This window comes from Paroedura picta, chromosome 9 (assembly GCF_049243985.1).
Source record: "Paroedura picta isolate Pp20150507F chromosome 9, Ppicta_v3.0, whole genome shotgun sequence".
Taxonomy (NCBI): domain Eukaryota; kingdom Metazoa; phylum Chordata; class Lepidosauria; order Squamata; family Gekkonidae; genus Paroedura; species Paroedura picta.
The window spans coordinates 50,625,530-50,647,228 of record NC_135377.1 but is presented as its reverse complement, the minus strand read 5'-3'; the positions used below and the strand labels follow the sequence as shown (position 1 = coordinate 50,647,228).

General features: G+C 44.2%; 1 protein-coding gene across 3 annotated transcripts in view; it reads right to left on the bottom strand.

Moving 5' to 3' along the window:
* GNAL (G protein subunit alpha L) overlaps positions 1 to 21,699 on the bottom strand; it is a 156,367-nt gene that overhangs the window by 31,492 nt on the left and 103,176 nt on the right. For all 3 annotated transcript variants that reach the window (XM_077352788.1, XM_077352789.1, XM_077352790.1), the window contains exon 5: positions 16,928 to 17,025. In XM_077352788.1, coding sequence (XP_077208903.1) covers positions 16,928 to 17,025 — 98 coding nt within the window. The remainder of the gene's footprint in view (positions 1 to 16,927; positions 17,026 to 21,699) is intronic.

Genomic DNA, 21,699 nt, shown 5'->3' with positions numbered 1-21,699 from the left:
CGGGCTGCGAGCTAATTGGCCGCTTCGGCGGCCGATTTGCTCGCGGCCTGGCGAGCTTCTCGCTTCGGGGGGGCGGGAAGAGGGAGCTGCGGCCCGGCGCCAAGGCCTTCGCGGCCCGGCAGCGGGCCACGGCCCGCGGGTTGGGGACCACTGCTCCAGATGTTTGCAGATCACTCCCTTTAATATCTGCTCCATTATCTTCCCCACAACAGAGGTCAGACTCACTGGTCTGTAGTTTCCGGGGTCATCCTTCCTCCCTTTTTTGAAGATCGGATACTTCTGCCTAAGTGATGCAGTATTTTCAATGGCAAAGGCCAAAAGTACAAATGTTTTGTTATTGTGTTAACATCTTGCCACTCCTTGACAATATACATAGGTTTGTCATCCATTAGCCTTGTAACAACTCAGAGGCTGGTTAGGATTAAAGACTGAGGATTTATTTTCCAAGATCTGTCCGAGAGCCTCCGAGCTATGTAGGGATCAGAAGCGTAACAAATTGGCTCAATTCAGATGTCACATGAATAAACCGTTCAATTAAACGAACAACAATTATTGAATTAGTGTTAGTCAGAACACAGTCTTCTGCAATAACAACAGTTACTAGGGTCTATGAAACTAGAATCCAAAAATAGATTTGCCACGTAGGATGAAACCTGGGCTCATTATGCACATGTTGGATAAAGCACTTTCAGTGCACTTTAGAAGTAGATTATCCCACAGGAAAATCCAGCTACAAAAGAACATTGAAAGTGCATTATCCAACGTGTGCATGTTGGGCCCTGTGTGGTGGTAGTGGAGGGTTCTCCTTGGATGCTGGATTTCAAGTGTGTATGATAATCACTGGAGGGAAGAGCTGAGTGGTTTTTTTATACCCTGCTTTTCAGTACCCGGAGGAGCCCCAAAGCGGCTTACAGTCACATTCCTTTCTCCACAACAGACACCCTGTGAGGTAGATGGGTCTGAGAGCTCTAAGAGAAATGCTCTGCAAGAAGTGCAATAGTTCGTCGGCCAACTAGTTGAATGTGAAGGAGTGGGGAATCAAACCAGTTCTCCAGTTTAGAGTCCGCTGCTCTTAAAGTCTACACCAGGGGTAGTCAAACTGTGGCACTCCAGATGTCCATGGACTACAATTCCCATGAATTGGAATTCCCATGAATTGGCTCATGGGAATTGTAGTCCATGGACATCTGGAGGGCCGCAGTTTGACTACAAACCAAGCTGGTGAGAAAGACAGAAGGAAAACCTGACACTGGCAGTTTTTGATGCAAACTATAATTGAATAATTGTCTGTCAACAGAATCCTTATTTCACAAACTAGCCACAATTTATTTATAACAAAGTTATTGCTTCATTATGTCTGAACCAATCTGCTATCACTACTCACCTTGGCTTCTGCAGTCTCCAGGATAGAAAGCTTTGCAACTATAGAAAGTATACCAATCTACTGCTCAGCCAAAAGTCAGTTTCTCAAACTTGATGATGCAACCAAAGATACATTTTTAGAATTACTAGAAATTTAGCAATCTTGGTAGCTTCTACTAATTCTAGTCCTTAAAGTCTTAATCATTTACCCAATGTTCTTTCAAACATTGTCTCTCAGGAATTTTTTTAAGGTCAGAGAATATGCCAGTCTAATTACTCCTCTGAGAAGCAAAGATGTTCTCCCACACTGTTTTTGCTTTGGAAATTTTACAGAGTTATGGCAACCCTCATAAGCCATATATTTTATATAACATTCAGGAGCTTCCCTTGGCTTCAACTGAGAATCTATTACAACAATGTCACTTACTCTACAGACTGCTGAGAGTCACTTTCACAGTTCCTCAACCAAAGAGCTCCATGACTGCTGGATGCCCTGTGTACCACCACACATAAACAGTGTAACTATTACATTTGTAAAGCCTGGAGTTCTTCTGATCGTGTAGGGTTATCTCTTACTATTACAGCTGAATAATAGCTAATGTCTTGTATATTCTAGAATTCTATTAGGCTGGATATCAAAAATAGATGCCTCTCTATGGCAAAAAGTTACCTTAAAGTTTTTACTCTAGTTCTGTAGATAAGGGGATGGTTTAGCTCTCAGTGCTAAATTTACTACTTACTAGGAGTTTTGTTTTCACCACCTCATTCATATGCATATATTGACCCAGACTCATACAAGAACCTATACATCTCCCTGATATAAATGTCATGGCATTGTCATTTATTGATTGATTTATTGGCTGATTGATTGAATGCTGGCTTACAGAGTGGGTTACAGAGTATAAAAGAAACAAAGCTATTTGTTTTATCTTGGGCCCTCAGTAATTGGAACATGGAATGGAGTGTCTTCATCCTATGAAGGAAGAAGAATGTTTGAGTAAGAAGAGGCCTAGGCAAACGGTAGACTGAAGCAGTGGAGGTCACTGACATAAGAAAGAGGAGGGGTTTACCAGCACACTACCAGACACGTCCACTCCCACTTTGCCATAGGGAGTGATGCTCAGAAGAAACACCGGTTGCTTTGGAGCCTCTGAGTATTACGGTATATATAACACAAATCTTAAAAGAGGGATCAGCGATATCATCATTACAGATTCATGGACAAAAGGTTCAGTCTTCAGTAAAGGAAAAGGCGATATTCCTCAGAACTTTTGGGAGACTGCACTTTAAATATCCTATAATGAATGCATTAAAAAACACTACAGAAGGAGAACATGGAAACCCTCGGATATAAACTGTGTGTCATCTTCCTGTGACCAGGTCAATTTCCAACACTGGCCTATTTCCTGGGCATGGGTGCTATTGCTTGTCTCTCAGCAGGGAAAAGACAGGCTGGTTGCTCAGAGAAGAGACTAAGTGCTGTAGAATACACATAGCCATTTGTGTGGATGGTGAAGCGATATGGAAGGTGGATTACCCAGCGACCTCCTCAGCTTGCTCCTTCCCATTTCAGGATGGGCGAGGAAAAGGAAACTTGTCTGCCACACAAAAACAGATGCTGGCTTGATTCTTAGAGAAAGTAGAAAAGAGCAAGAGTCCAGGAGCATCTTAAAAGACTAACCAATACAAGAGCCCAGTAGCACTTTAAAGACTAAAAGGCTAGATATCTAAAGCGAGCAGCGACTCATGAAAGTGTACACCCCGTCACAAACTTTGTTAGTCGTTAAGGTGCTATTGGACTCCTGCTCTTTTCTGTTGCTACAGGCAGACTAGCACAGCTACCCATTTGATCTATTCCCCGAGAAAGCAAGCCACCATTGCGCTTAGTGGTGCTGTGCAGGACATTCTTCTTTTCTGTGAACATTTTGTCTTTTTACAGGACTTGGAACCAAGAAAAGGGCAGGTGAATTTGAAAAGCTTTCTTCACACAGCTATGTGCTCCAACAAAAGCCTGTTCACTTGTGAACTACACAGGGAGGATTGGGAAGTTGAGCAGTTCCTCCCTTTGGTATCCTAGCAATTTGGCCCTACTGGTAGCCAAGAGCAGATATGATGATTGCCTTTTCCTGGCACCTTCAGGAGAAGATTTTAAGAGACTTGAAACTGGATATTGAATAAGTATCATACAGTATATGATCGGCTAAACCTTTTAAAATTTAAGTACACAGGAAAAAACCCCCTACAGATCAAGACTGCTGTAGATGTGATGTAAATCAGGCAGGCATCTGGATAACAAACTGCTCTTGGGAAAATACTGACAATATTAATAAAAAGTTAAATTTTATATGATCCCATAAGTGATTTTTAGGGTTCAGTTCAGAGAGAGTGGAAAGAAGACACATGGAATATTGTGACCAGGCTTTCAGATAACTCAGTAGATAGGTGGTTATGAGTCATTGATAAGCCCTCACTGGATGATTTGGTCAGTGACTGGAATAGCTGGATGTCAGCTGCCATTGATGAGATCACTCCCTGATGTCCACCCCTGCCTGAAGCCAGCCTCCTGGTATACTGGGGACTTCTGTGAGCTTAGATGTGTAGAGCAAGTTTGGAGAAAGACTCACAACAAGATAACAAGAACATCTCCTAGGATGCTTATAAGAACCTATGAGATGGTGGTGAAGAAGGCAAAATGAGAGTACTATGTTACCTGCATTGTGTCTGCAAACTCACACCCAGCACAATTATTTACAGTAATTTGATCACTTACCACCATCAAAGAAGGGCACTCAAAGGTAAGGGAAATGGACATCAGATGAGGCGTTTGCAAGCCATTTTGCAGAAAGAAATTTGGCACTCTGTCATGACCTACTTCCAACGGTTAATACAGAAAGTGAACTGGAGGCCCCTTGGATGGTAGCCAAAGTGAGGCTGACTACATGCCCACTGGATCCCTGCCCCTCATGGTTCCTAAAAACAGCCAATGAGCAGGTGGGAGGCCCTCTTCAAAAGATTATCAACCTGTCCCTCTCTCTGAGGCAATTCCCAGAGGAGGTGAAGGGAACTGTGGCTCAACCCCTCCTGAAGAAGCCATGGGACCCTACCAGCTTCCACCCCATTTCACATTTAACGTTCTTGGAAAAGGTGGTTGAAAGGGCCACTGAGGATCTTCTAGAAGCTTCAATACTGGGCCTCTTTGTGTCCAGTTTCTGGCCTGGCCATGGAGTGGAGATGGTGCTGGTCACAATGGATGACCTTTGGAAGCAGCTGAACTGAGTCAGATTGGAACTGCTCCTGATGTTAAATCTCATGACAGCATCTGATGTTGTAGACCATAAGCTCTTAGTTCGCTGCCTTCTTGACACTGGAATTCAGGGAACAGCACTACAGTGGCTGGTCATCTTTCTCCAGGTCGAGGACACAGGATTGTGCTTGGTGAGGACCAATCTCATTGCCAGATGATCCATTGTGGTGTCCCACAGGAGGTGGTCCTTTCCCCAACATTATTTATCATCTTTATGTGCCCTCTTGCCCAGCTGGTCTGAAGGTTCAAGCTTGGGTGTTGATCAATATGCAGATGACACCAAGCTCTACTTCCCGATGAGTAGCCGGCTGGACTCTCCTCTGAAACAACTTGTCAGGTGTCTGACGGCTATGGCTGACTGGTTAAAGCAGAGTTGCCTGAAGTTGAACATCTCAAAGACAGAGGTTCTATGGCTGGGTAGGAAGGGACCAGTGGAGGAAGCACACCTGCTCAATGCTGACGACATGCAGCTTACTTATGCATAGACTGCCAGGAATGTGAGGGTGATACTTGATGTCTCCCTCTCCACAGAGGCTTAAGTCACCAAAGAAGCTCAGCAAGTGTTTTTTCATCTATGCCAGTTACGCTACTAGCACCCTACATGGCCCCAGAATCACTTAGCCACAGTCATCCATGCAACATTCACCTTCAGACTGGACTTCTGCTCAGACTTGAGAAACAGATTTAAAAAGGGGAGAATATGGGTCTCATTGTAATTACTGATGCTTTACATAACTGCACAGTTCTAAGACTTCAGTAATCATTTTTTGTATGTATGATAAAAACAGCCATTTTACATGCCATTTTTCTACTGGGGAGGTAGGAAATTTGCGCAGCTAACCCACAGCTCTGAGTCATTAGACATTAATAAGGAGTTTTCTACATAACCTGATCATAGCCAAAAGGCCAAGAGGCTTTGTAGTCTTATTCTGCCATCCCTACAGAAATATAAAGTACGGGGTCCTGGAGTTACTATTGGTCGATCCCTAATATGTGTGTCAGGTCAGAGCCCTTGCTCCCAGGGAAAGACCCATGTGCTCAACAGGGGGTGGTGGTGGAGTTTTTTCCAAATTCCTATCAACTGCCATTTTGTTAATTGTTAATAAAGGGGTGTTTTAGGGGTTAACTGTGTTTTTATCATTTTATTGAAAACCACCGTGAGTCAACCGAGAGCGGAGGTATAGAAATAAAATAATAATTAAAAAAAAAGCTTTCACTGCTTGCCACCAGCAGAAGCTTGTATAGAATGTTCTTGTTCCTCCACACCTCTTAAAAGCAGTGTGGTCAGCCAGGCATGGCAGTTCCCAGACTCCTGCAAGAGACACCACTTCTGTCTGCTTGTAGTTGGGGAAACTGAAATGGTGATAAGACTCTTATAACATAAAGTGATCTTGTGAAAGGATAGGAAATCCTAAAGAAGAAGAGCTGGGTTTTTTGTACCTTGCTTTTCTCTACCTCAAGGAGTCTCAGAACAACTTACGATCGCCTACCCTCTCTCTCCCCACAACACACACCCTGTAAGACAGGTGAGGGTGAGAGAGCTCTGAAAGAACTGTGACTGGTCCAATGTCACACCACTGGCTGCCTGTGGAGGAGGGGGAAAATCAAACCTGGTTTTCCAGATTAGAGGCTGCCGCTCTTAACCACTATAATAAGATGGCTCTATAAAGAACATGTATAGTTTATGTCTCCTGGTTGTTGGCAGAGGCATTAGTGGAGAGGCAGAAGTATGAGGTGATAGCAGTGGTAACTGCAATGGCAGCAAAACACCTTAAGTTATTTTTGATTTTATGCTAACCTCTGAGCATCATCTGAATGTAAATTAAACATTTCCTTTCCCAAGATGTAAATCTTGGGAACATCACATCAATGGGAGATGCACTAACACAAATATAATGCCACAAGGCATAACTTTACACTATCAAGCAATGTTATATGGGTGTTCGCAATATACTAGCATAGTTCCAGTGGCTTCTGTGGTATCAGTGGCTTCTGTTATCAAAGGCCTGATTAACTCCCTTTCCTAGAATCATAGAATCATAGAGTTGGAAGGGGCCATACAGGCCATCTAGTCCAACCCCCTGCTCTACGCAGGATCAGCCCTAAGGGAACAGCATCCTGCCCTCCTCCAAATGACAACCTTTCAAATATTTAAAGAGGGCTATCATGTCCCCTCTCAACCTCCTTTTCTCCAGGCTGAACATTTCCAAGTCCCTCAACCTATCTTCATAGGGCTTGGTCCCTTGGCCCCAGATCATCCTCGTTGCTCTCCTATGTACCCTTTCAATTTTATCTATGTCCTTCTTGAAGTGAGGCCTCCAGAACTGCACACAGTACTCCGGATCCTTGATCCGGAAACTGCAACTGGTCCAGAATGCGGCTGCCAGGGTCCACAGGGCCTGCAAAAGGAAGCTCCCCCACCAGGCATTTGGTTGAGGTCGACCCAAACCATCGCTTCCAATTGGCCTCCCAGCCCCCCCTTTACGACTGACACTAATCGGCCTTACCCACTGGGTCCTAGTAAGAGTTGAGTCGAGGCTTGCAATTTCTATTTTATAATGTTATTGTTATGATCATGTTAAGTTATTATTGTTATACCATATGTTATCTGTATCTTTTCCTGTTTCCTGTAAACCGCCCTCAGCCTTCGGGGAGGGCGGTATGTATCTAAATAAATAAATAAATAAACAAACAAATAAACAAACAATCTGTCAAATAAAATACATTTTATAAATGAACCATTTCCTTTTCGCTTTTTGTATAACTTAGCATCCTGTCCAATGCCAAAGTCTTTGTTTATAGCACAGTGCAGGGATGCTCCCTGTGATATTACCCAACAGTTGAGAATTGGCTGGTTTTCTCTTCTTCAGTACCAATGAAGCTTAAAAATAGCCACAGCTTGCCTTGGCTACACTTCTCATTTTATAGAGATGAAAAGGCTCTCTTTTGTGTGTGCATGTTTGGGGGGAGGAAGAAATGAATGGTCTACAAAGAGAAATTAATTATCAGAAACTATCAGTGAACCACTGTATGACAGCAGTTTAAGCATTAACTTCTTAAGAATGAGAATACCACTGCAACTAAAATAAAAAGTACATGTTATTTAGAGATGGGCAAGAAATTCTAACATTACCAATTGTCTTGCACTAATTCAGACAGTATTCACAATTTCCATTAATATTATTGTTGTAGCTTTTCTGATCAATGTTATCTCTACTGTTCAAACCACAGTCCACTGTACTTTATGTACTATACGGAAGCATATGGGAATGGGTGGTATCTTAAATCGAGCCTTCAGGGCATGGTGGTCTGACCATGGAACGATGTTATTCGCCACCAGATCTACTGCTACTCCTGCGCCAAAGACCAAATCGAGGGTGTGACCAGCCTGATGAGTGGGACCAGCAACAAATTGCGAGAACCCCAGTGTCTCCATGGCAGACACCAGGTCCCGGCCATGTCCTGAAGGTGGTGCATCCGCATGGACATTGAAGTCCCTCAGGAAGAGGAGTCTTGGGTACTGCAACGTCCAGGCAGCCACCACCTCCAGCAGATCTGGCAGGAAATCCAGAGGGGCAGTGGGTGCTCAATACACCAACCAGATCGCCACGTTCTCAACCAATTCCCACTCTAGGCCGACACACTCAATCCCCGAGATTGAAGGCACAGGGAGGGCCCTGAAGGAGAAAGACTCTCTGACGAAGATTGCCACCCCCCTCCCCTCCCACAGAGCCAGGGTTGATGTAAGACTGAAAAGCCGGGTGGCGTAAGTTCTTTCAAGATGACTGTCTCGCCTTTGTGCATCCAGCTTTCAGTTACACAAGACAGGTCCACCTCATGCCTTGCACAATATTCCTGCAAGGTAGAGGACTTGTTGTTAATTGACCTGGCGTTGCATAAGATCAACACCGGTTCCACCCTACCCCTCTCCCCCACAAACCTGGGGATGGGATGGAGATTTGAAGGGCAACGGCCATAGGAATTCCACGGCCGAGGCTTTTGTGGACCTACGTACATCGCTGCCCCTTATTATTGAATCTCTTCCCACTGCTTTGGTTGCCTTGGTCCAGAATCAGTGGAATCCTAATCCCGGGCTGGATCCCTGGCTCAGCCTCCCCTCTCTCTTCCACATACCTCATCTCGGTAGAGCTGCTCCTAGCTAGACTGACTAATAACCCTAGCTGACTAAACTACCCTCCCACCCAACCCCCCAAAAGAAAAAGAATCCCACCCTCAGCCCACCCCTAACTACAGCTAGTACTCTCCAAAGGGAGTAGGGATTATGCCGAAGACCCAGCTGGCTCCCCCAGCTATTCTCTTTCAGCTCTTCCCCCTCCCTATCTAACTATTAAAAATCTTTAAAATCCCTCTCTCTGGCTAACAGTCCTGCAGAAGATGTTTTGTGATGGGAAATAATGTTATATTGTTACAGCTAGTAAGGGAGGAAGGTGATAATTGCATTAGAACTGTACAAATGGGGACCCACAAGATCTTGTGGGATGAATCTCATTTCCCCTTCCACTGCTATTTCCTTTTTTTCTTTCCTGTAAGCCCTCATAGCCTCTACCCTTTTCTGCTTCCTTCTTTCCTAAGGTTTCCAAACCTGAAGATCTCTTGGAATCACAATGGATCGCCTAATTACAGAGATCAGTTTTCCTTTGGGTTGCCAGCTCCAAGTTATGAAATACCTGGAGATTTGGGGGTGGAGTGGAGCCTTGGGATAGCAAGGTTTGGGGTCAAAAGTGATCTTGAGAGGGTATAATGCCATAGAGCCCACCCATCATCAGAAGAACAGCATTGAACAATAGCAGCCAGAATTTCACTACGTAAATCTTCAGACCAGGGTTTCAGAGATACAAAGTGTTAGGTTTAGTTGACAGATACACATGCACACAAGCTAGAAACCAAAGCAGGGCAAGGAATGGGTGCAAGTTGTTACAGAGACCAGAAGGCCCAGATTAACATGTCACAGATACTTTACGTTACATTGCACAAGATCCAGAATATGTGTATGGTTATGAGTATGACAAGAGATAAAATCTGTGTATATAAATCTGTTTACAGAAAGTCATAGCTGCTCCTTACAGGTGTATGTGTATCACTTATAATTATCTTGCTTTATCAACAATGCATTCATATATTTTTTCGTCCTTTCTCTAGCTGTTATCTTCTGATACCCTCACACAAGTATACACACTTGCTCTTTATCTGTGTTGTACTGTATTGTACAAAGTACTGTAACATACTGATGTCCTAGGATAACCTCTTTCTCCCACTCTTTCTGTTTGTAGCCCTGTGTGCATGTGCTTATGCGCCGATTGAAGGCAACATTTCAAATGATGAAGATTTGGCTGACAGAAGTTCAGCCACAATTAAATCATTAATCATTGATTGATTGATTGAATTTCTATACCGCCCTCCCATAAGGCTCAAGGCAGTTTACAGAAAAGGTAATGGATAGACATAGAAATCTAGTGACAGTAATGTTAACAGTGGTTCCAAAATTGAACTTAAATTATAACAAAAAACAATAACAGACAACAACAGTATGACAACAACTCTCAACTTTAACATGAACCTGTGAGAGGTCAGCATGGCTCAGATCATGGAGGGAGTGTTTGGGGGACCAACAAGACTCTGTCATTTTGGCTGCCCAGACCAACACAGCTACCCCTGTGGAATTTCACACCTATCAGTTACAAACATTGCCTTCATATATCTGATTCCCACATATGCAAACCCTCATTCCTTTCCTGGAAAATACAGACAAGTATACTTCTTTTAGAGTAGTGTGTATCAATGTCTGTATAAAAATAAAAATACTTTATTTTGGCATGCAAGTCTTTTCCCAATGTTCAGTATAAGCGAACTGCACAACTGTTTTAGTTAACAGGAGAAAATGTGTCAATGTTTTGCCAAAGATATAACGAGAGCAAACGTAACAAACGGAAATATCCTGCTTGGTCGCATTTTTTTCCATTTATCATAAATTCTCTATTATATACTAACATGACTCTTACTTCAACAAAACTCAGATTTGAAAGCCTAAAGGAAAAAAGAGCCCTGAACCTGATATACATGCAGACCTTTATTACTATTTAACCTCTGTCATTTAAAGACCACTGTACAATATTAACAGAAAAGTAGCTGGAGACAAAAGTAGCTGGAAAAGTTGCTGCAGTCCCCATCTGCAGTGATCTTGGAGCCGAGGAAAATAAAATCTGTCACTATCTCCATTTCTTCCCCATCTATTTGCCAGGAATTGAGAGGGCCGGCTGCCATGATCTTTGTTTTCTTGATGTTGAGTTTCAAGCCAACTTTTGCACTCTCCTCCTTCACCCGCATCAACAGGCTCTTTAGTTCTTCTTCACTTTCTGCCATTAGAGTGGTATCATCTGCATATCTGAGGTTGTAGATATTTCTCCCTGCAATTTTGATCCCAATTTGTGACTCCTCTAATCCCACCTTTCTCATGATGTGCTCCGCATACAAGTTAAACAGGCAAGGCGACAGTATACAGCCTTGCCAAACTCCTTTCTCAATTTTGAACCAATCCGTGATTCCATGTACAGTGAGGGCATCAGGCCACGCCCGCGCGGACCACGCCCACGGCCATGCAGCGGGCCATGCCCACGGCCCGCGCCCACACATTGGGCCGCGCCCGCACGGTCCGCGCATGCGCGATGCGCAGCCCAGCCCTGATTCCCTCTCCCCGCCCTCCAGCAGTAAGAAGCTTCCCGGGCCGCAAGCTTGCGGCCTGGGAAGTTTTTTACTGCGGGGGGGAGGGCGGGGGGGGGGAGCCGCGGCCTGGCGCCATGGCCTTCGCAGCCCGGCACCGGGCAAGGGCCCGCAGGTTGGGGACCACTGTTTCAGAATACATATTCCATGGTAATGAAATATCAAATGTGGCATACATAAAATATAAAATACATAAACTATGGAATAAAATAGTTCCTTCCCTCATTTAGTCCAGACCTTCTGAGCCATGATGCTAGCCATCCAAGCTTGGTCACTTTAAAAGTTAATTCTTTATTACTATTGGATAACATACTGGAGAGGTGGTCCGTTCTCTGTCTCCCAGGGGAGCCTTGTGTTACAGGAATGATGAGATCCTCACAAATCTGCTTATAGATTTTACAACTGAAGATGACATGTTCTAGAGTCTCAACATTCCAGTCAAAACAGAGGCATAAACATTCTTCAAATGAAGTCTTTTTCAATCAAAACAGCAGAAGGGAGCGCGTTGTGCCTCATTAAAGTGAAGGCTCTCCTGTAATTAGGGTTATCAAGGTGTATAAGGTAAAGCATCATCGAATCTTTAGTCAGGGTGATTGCATCAAACATTACATTTTTTTATTTTGGTTAAATAATGTTTGCTTTCAACATCATGGATTATTTGTTTGATCAAAACTGTGGCCTGCTCTTAAGACATGGACAGGAGCAGACTGTGCGAGAGGCCATAGCATCCTAGTTTGCTTCTAACAGATTTCAGCTAGGGGGGAACATAATTATCCTGCAGGATCAGGGGTGAAAGGCCTTTTGGAAAAAAATATTAGAGTTAACAAATAAAGGAATGCAGCAGACTACATCTTAGCTTCCACAGTAGTCATGCCAGCTCCCAACAGAAGAGCAACATTAGAAATACAATTGGGGGTGGGGGGTGGAAAATAAGTCTTAGAAATTTAGACTGGATCCTTTCCATCTTAGCACAGTTTGATGTGATATTAAATGGACTACCATTTTGCAACTGGGCAAGAGATATCACATTGAACAGCTTAATAGCAGCAGGAACACAGCGTCCCCTTTTAGAACATTTTTTTTATTGCTCTAGCACTTTGCTGAGCATTTGAAGTTACAAGGATTATATGAGTATTTCTTAGTCCTGACGCCTGAAAAACCACTCCTAAATACTTAAAGCAATAGACTTGCTCTATCTTTACGGAATTTGAGGACCATGAATATAATTTTGGTTTTTTTGCAAAAAACATCCTTTTTGTATTTGAATAATTAACCTCTAAATGATTGACGTGTATGATTTTTATGGCAATATTGTAAAAGTGATTACATTGCTCTTTTCAAACCAATGGGAGTCCTGAAAGAAGTATGGCATCATCCATGAAACTCAGGTTTGGCTAGATAAGCACTAGATCACTGATATAAAGTTAAACAGTAGGGGTGCAAAGATATATCCTTGTTTAACACCTCTCTTTGTTATTATAGGGTCTGTTAAATGCAGAACACATCATAAACTAACCTGGATTAGATTTAGATGAAGGTGGAATGAACACTGACAGAGGGATATTAACAGTCTGAGATATGTAGATGATACCACGTTACTGGCAGAAAATAGTGAAGACATGAAATTACTCCTGATGAACGTTAAAGCAGAAAGTGCCAAAGCAGGATTTCAGCTGAGCATTAAGAAAACAAAAGTCATGATGACTGTGGAATCACAACTTTAAGCTGACAATGAAGAAATTGAAACTTAAAGGTTAGGGCACCCATGGAGCTTGAAAAGATCCTTAACTGTAAAGATTCACTTGAAATGTGGTATTGGAGGAGCAGTTTACAGCCACCATGGATTGCCAAAAAGACACATAAGTGGGTTTTAGATCAGATTAAGCACGAACTTTCCTTGATTTAACTAAGGCTATTGTACTTTGGTCAGATTACAAGAAGACAAGACTTACTGGGAAAGACAATAATGCTCAGAAAAATTGAAGGCAGCAAGAAAAGAGGGAGACCCATCATGAGATGGATTGATTCAATCAAAGAAGCCATGCCCCTCAGTTTGCAGCATCTGAGTAAGGCTGTTAACTGCAGGACCTTTTGGAGGTCATTAATTCATAGGAGCGCCATCAGTTGGAAGCAACTTGACAACACAACACATATACATGTCTGTTTGCCATGTATTCTAGTGCCTATAGATGAAAAGTAGCAATTATTTACACAGAGAGGATAATGTAAGTTAGGCTTGTTTTAGCACTGGCATGATCAGACTCAATTTAAGGACCTTTTAATCCTGCTGATTTCTGTTGGGGGGGGGGTTCAATCATAAATGCTCTTCACACATTTAACTATATGGGATTTAGAAGTGATTGTTTTCTCTTTTTAAAGTTAAACAAATATAAGTTGAATCCAGCTCACAGAAGAGATTTTTGATACCTTCCTTTTCTTCCTGCATTTCCCTGAGTTTTCCAAAAGGATGCCCCTTCGGAGAATTGTAGAATATACCTCAATGGGCTGTACAAAATACGGAACTGGTGGAAATTGCATATATAATTTCTACTGATTCCTCATTCCAGCGCAGCTCCCCAATTTCATCTTATAGGCCTATTATGCACGGCCGCTGAAACGGCAGCATGGAGAACGCAGAGGAGGAAGAAGCAAAGCAAACCACTTACGCACGGGACGAAATGCAACGGCGGCAAAACCCAGAGTTTCCGATTATGCAAGCGGCTACTCCGGAGCTGCTTCTGGTTGTGCCCTGGTCCTGGGAAGCTCCACTTTCTTCCGCATCTCGCTAACACGGCCTTTTCGGCGGCATACGTTGACTTTGTGCCCAGTTGCTGCCTGCAGCGTGCATAATTGGTGATTTTAGCCGCCGCCATTCCACCCCGAATGCGGACCTTCCACTCTGTGCGTAATGGGCCATACTGTCACTTAGTATTCTTGACCCTCAGCAGTATTTTAAGAATTGAAAAAAGGGCAGGCTGTAAAGCTCCTTGGAGGAAGGTCAGGATCCAAAAGTACTAAAAATTTAACAAGCATGCTTTCTTCAAGCAGAATTCTGTTTATATAAACCTGGATCCAACCAAATGCTTTAAAGCTGTTAGTAAAGAATTCTCAAGAAGATAGCCATGATAGTCCATGATGGTAAAATAAAACAGAAGTTGAATGGCACATTGAAGACTAACATCTATTCAACCATGAACATTCTTGAGTCAACCCTGGTTCATTAAAGCTCATCCTTACAACAGTTCCTTTATATATTTTTTAAATGGCCATTTAGGCGGTCCTGTCCGTCCCCTGTCCGGGTGCTGTCCAGGAAACAGCAAACTGCTGTCCGGCAGCTGCTTCCACTCCAGCGGGCCACTCAGGATGCGCTCAGCAAAGCTGGCGCCCACCTCCCCGGAGCGCCCACCTCACTCAGCCTCGCCGCTGGAAGGTTCCTGGCCAGTGAGGAGAGCACCTCTATGGCTTGCAGATTCCTGTGTCTGCCAGCCCCAGGACCAGGCCCCTCTCCCTTGCCACTTGCCCCACAAAGGCCTCTCGCCACATCACTGACCTGCTGAGACCCCTTCATGCCCCAAGTCCCTCCTTCCCGAAGTGCCACCCTGCCAAGAACAAGGGCCTTTCCCTCACTGCTCGCCCCCCAAGCCACCTCGCCCCAGCGACAGACCTTTCCCGCCCCAGCTGCTCCTCTCCGAGATGTCGCCCAGCGGGGGGGGGGGGGCTTTCAATCACCCCTTGCCTGGCCACTAGCCTTCACCTCTCCGCCCCACCTCATGGCTGCAGCTCATTATGGCTGTCTGCTGGTTCCGTGCTCCGCTGCTGCTGCTCCTGGCCCCGCACGACACCTTTCCTCTGGCCGCTGCCAGCCCAACCCAGCTCACCCCACCCTCATGACGCCACCTTCACCAGCACGAGCCTGCCCTCGTAGGAGCTGGAGCCTGCTGCCATCGCGGGACCCTGGAACTGCGCCGCCATTCCATGATTGTGTGCCCAGGTGACAGCGGCCATCAGCCCCGCTGCCGAGGCTTCTCCCTCTGTGCCTCGGAGCGTGCCACCCACGCTGCCATTCGCTGTTAACTCCTGCCGTCTTGTGGACGGAGGCCCATCGCCTCTACCCTCCTCAGAGCCAGAGCTGCCCTGCACTCCGGGAGAGCATCTGTGGAGCAGCCACAACAGCCAGAGCTGTCTGGAGACACCAGCAGTCTGACTGCCACACCCCCGCCGGCCCTTCGAGACACATTCTCTAGAGAGCTGTTCTTCTGGTAAGCCACAACGGAGAGGGAGGGCGTTGGGTTCCTCTGCCTTCCAAGCCATCCCTGACACCCAGCTCCACTGCGGAGCGCGGCTGCCACCCCCAGCCATCTGGGGCCGGGGCCCTGATCTCTACGCCTGCTGCCCAAGGATGCAGATTTTCCCGGGGTTCCTTCTCTGCTTGCGGCCCACCTGCACGGGCTCACAGTCCGCCGCTATTCCCCTCATCCTTGACCAGACAGCAACAGTTCCCATTGGGTGCACCTGGTGGCGGGGCCCCGCAGGAACCCCTTTCCAAGGCCCATTTTTAAAATGGGCTTTTCTACTAGTGTAGAAATAAAAGTTGTTCGTTTTGGACTCCTGATTTATTTTGTAAAGAATGTGCTTGACTAGTTCATTGTGCCTTTAGTGCTGTGGAAAATGAAAGTTTTCATGCAAAAAAAGTTTTTAGTTATCATTTTGAAAATAATGCTATAACTTATCCATAACTGTGAACAAACAAAAATCCAATCTTTCAATGCAAAGTGAAGATATTTAATATACTGAATGCCAGCTAAATGTAATAATTTTTGGAAACTGGCAAAAAGATCATTTGGGATTTGAGGAAAGGAGCTATATAGTTTAAAATATCCTTCTGTAAAAGGGGGAAAAAACTAGATTCCTCATATGTGTAATATACAATGCTCAGCAAATTTTCATTATCCCCTCCCCCAAGTAAACTTCCAGACTCTGTGTTCTGCATTTCAATAGCAATGGTAAAAGGTTCTTTGTACAATTTTGATATGTGTTGCATTGGCAAGAATACATTTATCTAATGTACTCAGGAGCAAGAAGTCACTGAAGAGTTCATGCAAACTGTCACTTTATTGTTACAGTTCTAACTTTAGGCATTTTTTCCTTGGGATCTTGGACAGCCCAGGCCATTGTGGTGCTTTAAAAGTCCCCTTTTGCCATTGGGATGTGAGTACTAGAGGAGAGCAGGGATAGAGGTCTACTGTGGCAAAGCTATACTCAGACTGGAGAGGATGACAACACAATTAACAGGCTGGAGGGAGAGAAGCAACTGGTAAGGGAGGACAGAAAAGAAACAGCCAGAGTTACTGTCAGTCAGAGGATGTGTGGGACCTGCAGAAACAGTTGTGTGAGATATAAAACAGCCACAGAGATGTTTCTCCTTCCCAACCCAAACCTCCAAGTCCTTCTGCAATGACACAGGGTTCTTCAGCATCGTGAAAGCACATAATTCTATTTCAATCATTCAGAAGCAGCACTTACTATTGTGCACAATCAATCAACTGGTATTCATTTGATCTCTCGAAGCACGCTTTTACTCCTTCGTCATCCCACAGCTTTTTTGCATGTTCAAAGAATTCCTGAAAATGGGAAATTTGATAAGGTATTAATTTGCATGAAATATTATGTTATTACTCAGACCCTATAAAACACTTACTGAAAGGGAGTAGTCAGTACTTTGGGTGTCTGTGCCAGTAAAGCTGTATCTTAAACAATCATGGGAGCTTAAAATATATTACTTTCCTCTCATATGTTCTTTCAGCATTCTATCAAAAAAGAAATTTAACATGATTACCGGTACTTCTCAGACTCCGGAATTCTACAGTTCCAAAAACCCCATCCAAAATTATTGTAGAAGGCAGCCTAGCATCCTTTCTGTCTAAAGCAATTAAACTCTTGTCCAACTGGGTTTCAACTTGTCTCAATTAAGACCTTGTCTTGATTTCAATATTTAATTATTGCAAGACATGGCTTTCATCCATTTGGCTTGTCTTAGCAGCACCTGAGAATGTGCAAACCTTTTCATTTATTAATTTAAAATCAGAATATTCCATGAAGGGTTTTGTTTTCATACAGGATAAAATTTTCATCTAAAGGCACTTAAAATTATCTTTTTCAATAGCGGAATCATTGTTATCTTTAGAATCGCTCTAGTTCTGAGGCCTGTGAAGCCAAAGGTGTAGGCAGACTCCATCTTGAATCAAACCAGAGAATCATGAGAGTCACTAAGTGCAATAAAGTAGCATCTCATGACAGCCAGTCTCCTGTGAGAAACAACCACAGCCCTTAATTAAGGGATTGTTTAATGATCGCATGGCATACCCCACAACCAAATGATTTGTACCTGTGGGACAAGAAGCTGACATTAATCTCTACTCAAGGACCATCAAAATTATATAAAACTGCCTGATGAATCAATCAGATCTGACAGCATGATATCATCTCCTGATCAATTAGTATCTCCTCTGAAGGAACTCAAGTAACAAGAAAAGCCTGATCACATCACTGAAAGGAAAGGGCATTAAATGATTTCCCTTTACCCCTAATTTTTGTTCAATCCCACACCAGAACTATTGCTCCAGCATTACCACAACTATTGACAGTAGTCACACTTTAGGATTGGGCATCATATGAATCTCCTTTCCTTACCCCACCCCCCCTCCCTTTTCAATTTTCAGCTTGGTTCTTCCACTTTTTCCTTCCCAGTTTTCATGCTTGCTTTTAATCCCATTCTCATTTTGTCAGTTGGAGCCCTGCTAATGAGATCTCCACCAGCCAGGCCCCCTCTTTCCATTTTCCTTCTGCATTTGACCAAACCCAAACATCCTTTCTTGTAGCTTCATCTGGCTCCACAAATGAATTTTCCCATCCCATTCCTCATGTTCCACATTCAACCTTTCCCTATGATACCTTCGCTATGCTCTATGATACATTCTTTTCCCACTGCCCCCTCTTCCCTTTCTCTCCTTGTGGACACCACACATACAATTCACAGGCCGTTCCAACTGGATGAGCCACGAATGGACACATCCACTTTAAGTAATGCTTCCAGCAGAAATTATTTAATTGCTCCTTTATGTTACTTGACCTTCTCTTTAGTTAACTGTATCTATAGAGTTAATTTATATAATCAGGTGATATGATACCTATCAAGACAGAAGTTCACTTCTGTTGATGAGCACTGAATTCAAATGATTAAAGAACCCACCCATGGTAGTTAATATGTGATAGTTCATGCATTCAACTATGTGACAGTTCATGCATTCAAATTAGCAAGCACATGTGATTATAAATATGATCATCATACAAATAAAAGAACACATCAGTTCCTCTCTCCACATCCTTCCAAAATTCTCTAGAAATGTTTTTGAATGATATATTTCAGCATTAGATACAGAAGCAAGAAGCTGTGAGAGATTAATTTATTCATCTGTAAAGTGCGTTCCGCGGTATAAATAAAAGGCTAAGGAGTGTGGGGGTGGGCTCAGTCCATGATGGGGGGGCAACAATTGGCCCCTTGGCCCCGGATTAAGCGGAGGGGCCAAGGGGCCAATCCAGAGGTGTGTGCAGCCAGGGGCGAAGAGGCTAATCCAATTGGGCCCTCACCAGGACAGATAAGAGTTCCGTCCAGTCAGGAGGCACAAAGCACCTCTCGACCTGCCCACCCAGCCCAGCCAGGGGCAATCTGGAGACATGGCTGCAGGGAGAGGAGGTCAGTAGAGCTGCCGAGGGGGATGAGAATGGCGGGTTGGACAGGCTGTCCAAATTGTCATGTCCAACTGCAGATTGCCTCAGAACCCTGACAGAGCTGGCAGGCTGGTGAGTGCGCTCCCTCCTCCCCCTCCCTTCAGGCCTGCTGTGAAGGAGCCTATGACTGAGGGGAGGGAGGCATTTTCCTTCAGAGAGCAACGCAGGGAAGCCTGAGGGCATTCCTTTCCCCTCCTGCCAAACAGTTGGCTGACAGGGAGGCCACAGAAAAGCCCCTTCTCTAAAGCAGGGGTAATCAACCTGTGGTCCTCCAGATGTCCATGGACTACAATTCCCATGAGCCCATGCCAGTGTTTGCTGGCAGGGGCTCATGGGAATTGTAGTCCATGGACATCTGGAGGACCACAGGTTGACTACCCCTGCTCTAAAGTGACTGTTTTCAAGCTTGGCCTGGTAAATAAAAACTCCTATGAACTCAAAGACAAAAGTGGCCCAGAATTTCAATAGCTTTACAGGAAAGTAGACAGTGAGACTTTGGGGGAAACTTGGCGATCCAGCTTTATTAGGCAACGACTTGGTCTTGCAGACAACAACAGGGACTGCAGTTGCCAGCAGTAGGCCTCAGGCTTCAGAAGGGCAAAATCACCAGCCAAGCAACTAAGTGGATTCTGGGGCCACGTGCATTCCTTTTGAAGGGGTGCATGAGAGGGGGGAGAGCTTTCCCTTCAGCCTAACTGTCTAGAGATTACCTGTACTTCCAGGGGATTCTCAGACCCCACCTGGAGGCTGGCTTCCGTAAACCTCAGGAGGATACAATGCTACACAGTCACCCCTCCAAAGTAGCCATTTTTGCCTGCAGAGCTGGTCTGTATAGTCTGGAGATGAGCATCAATTCCAGGCCCCATCTGGAGGTTGGCTGTCCCTGGTCTGAACATATTCCTTGAAGTCTGAAAGTGGGGCCTCAAAGTGTGTAATGCCCACACAACTACCTAGCACCCCCCTGACATATCTTAGGCCAAGAAAACATTGCAGAGAGGAGGTAAGGTTCCCAGATTAGTGCAGATTCATCTTCTGGAATTCCACACTACCTAGGTGTGCATAAATCTGACTATGGTCAAGACTGCTGTGAACAGAGGGACCTCCTCTTAGGGTTACCATCTTCCAAGTGTGGCTCGCTACCCCACCACCCACACGGAGAGTCTGCTATGGGGAGAGGAAGGGTAGGTGATTGGAAACTGCTTTGAGACACCTGAAGCCTGTTGGGTCACTGCGGCCCATTCCCAGTTCTCTCAGACCTCTCACAGCCCCACATCCCTCACAGGTTGTCTATTGTGGGGAGATGAAGGGAAAAGGTGTTTGTAAACCACTTTGAGACTCCTTTGGGTAGTAAACAGGAGGGTACAAAAATCCAGCTCTTCTTTTTCTAAGGAGCAGCCGTGAAAGAAGCATTTCGCCACATAACATTTTATCAACAGTAAATAAATGGAGACAGAAGAAGCAGGGTGGACACCTGTGTACTGTGACTACCCCATGTATATTAGGGCAGAGGGACAAGAAGGGAAATGATGTTGAATGCAGAACTGGGAGGAATTGGTTGCCATGTAATTTCCCCCTAAGAAGAATCTCCAGTCTGATTTTCCCTTCACATATCTGAAGACATGGCTCTGGAAAGCTGATCTGTAACCACTATGCTGCAATTCCTAAATGTCTGTCCTTTCCCACACTCAATGAACTCAATGAACCACAGGTTCTTGACACCCATATCTCCACACCCATACCCTCATTTGTCACCACGCCACCACAACCTCCCACACAACACACATTCAACCCCATGCCCTTACAGACTGGACAACTCCTCCCCTTCCTCTTCCCATTGCCAAGCTCAAGCGCCCGTTGGATACAACGGGCTTTGCCTCTAGTGTATGTATAAACTGCCTGTTCAAGTTCTGGTACTTTATGCAATCAGTAAGTAGCTTGACAGTTCAAACAGCCAGATAAAAAATGGCTGTAATTATAGGTGCAGTCTATTATACTTCTCATTTAAAATGTAACTTCAGCCTGAGTCATACACAGGTCTTAGGAGAAGGTGGGATGTTAACTTTAAAGTTAACAGGTTCTTGGCAAAAAATTAGGGCTTTTTTATTAAGGAAATTTTCTTTTCACATATTACTCGTTACATCAGGGCTCAAGAATTTCATTACCTTCAGCTCTAAAATTATTTTGAATACCTGCTTCAAAGTGTAAGAAAATAAAAAATAAAAAATAAAAAATGTTGTGCATAAATGTTAAGGAGTTTTTGTTTAAATATCAACTGTTTGGAAGAATAAGACCAAACATTTAATCCAAGTAGCAGCAAAAATAACAAACCAGCAAAAATTAACATTTTAAGAAAATTAATGGATTAAAGCATAGAAGAGCAGAATGTAACTGGAACAGGGTTCAAAATGCTGGATACTTGTATTAGTAAGAGACATTTTATGCCAGCAGACCTCTTACTGCAGCAGGAAACTTGCAGGACATTCATTTGTGTCTGCTTGTTAGAGCAG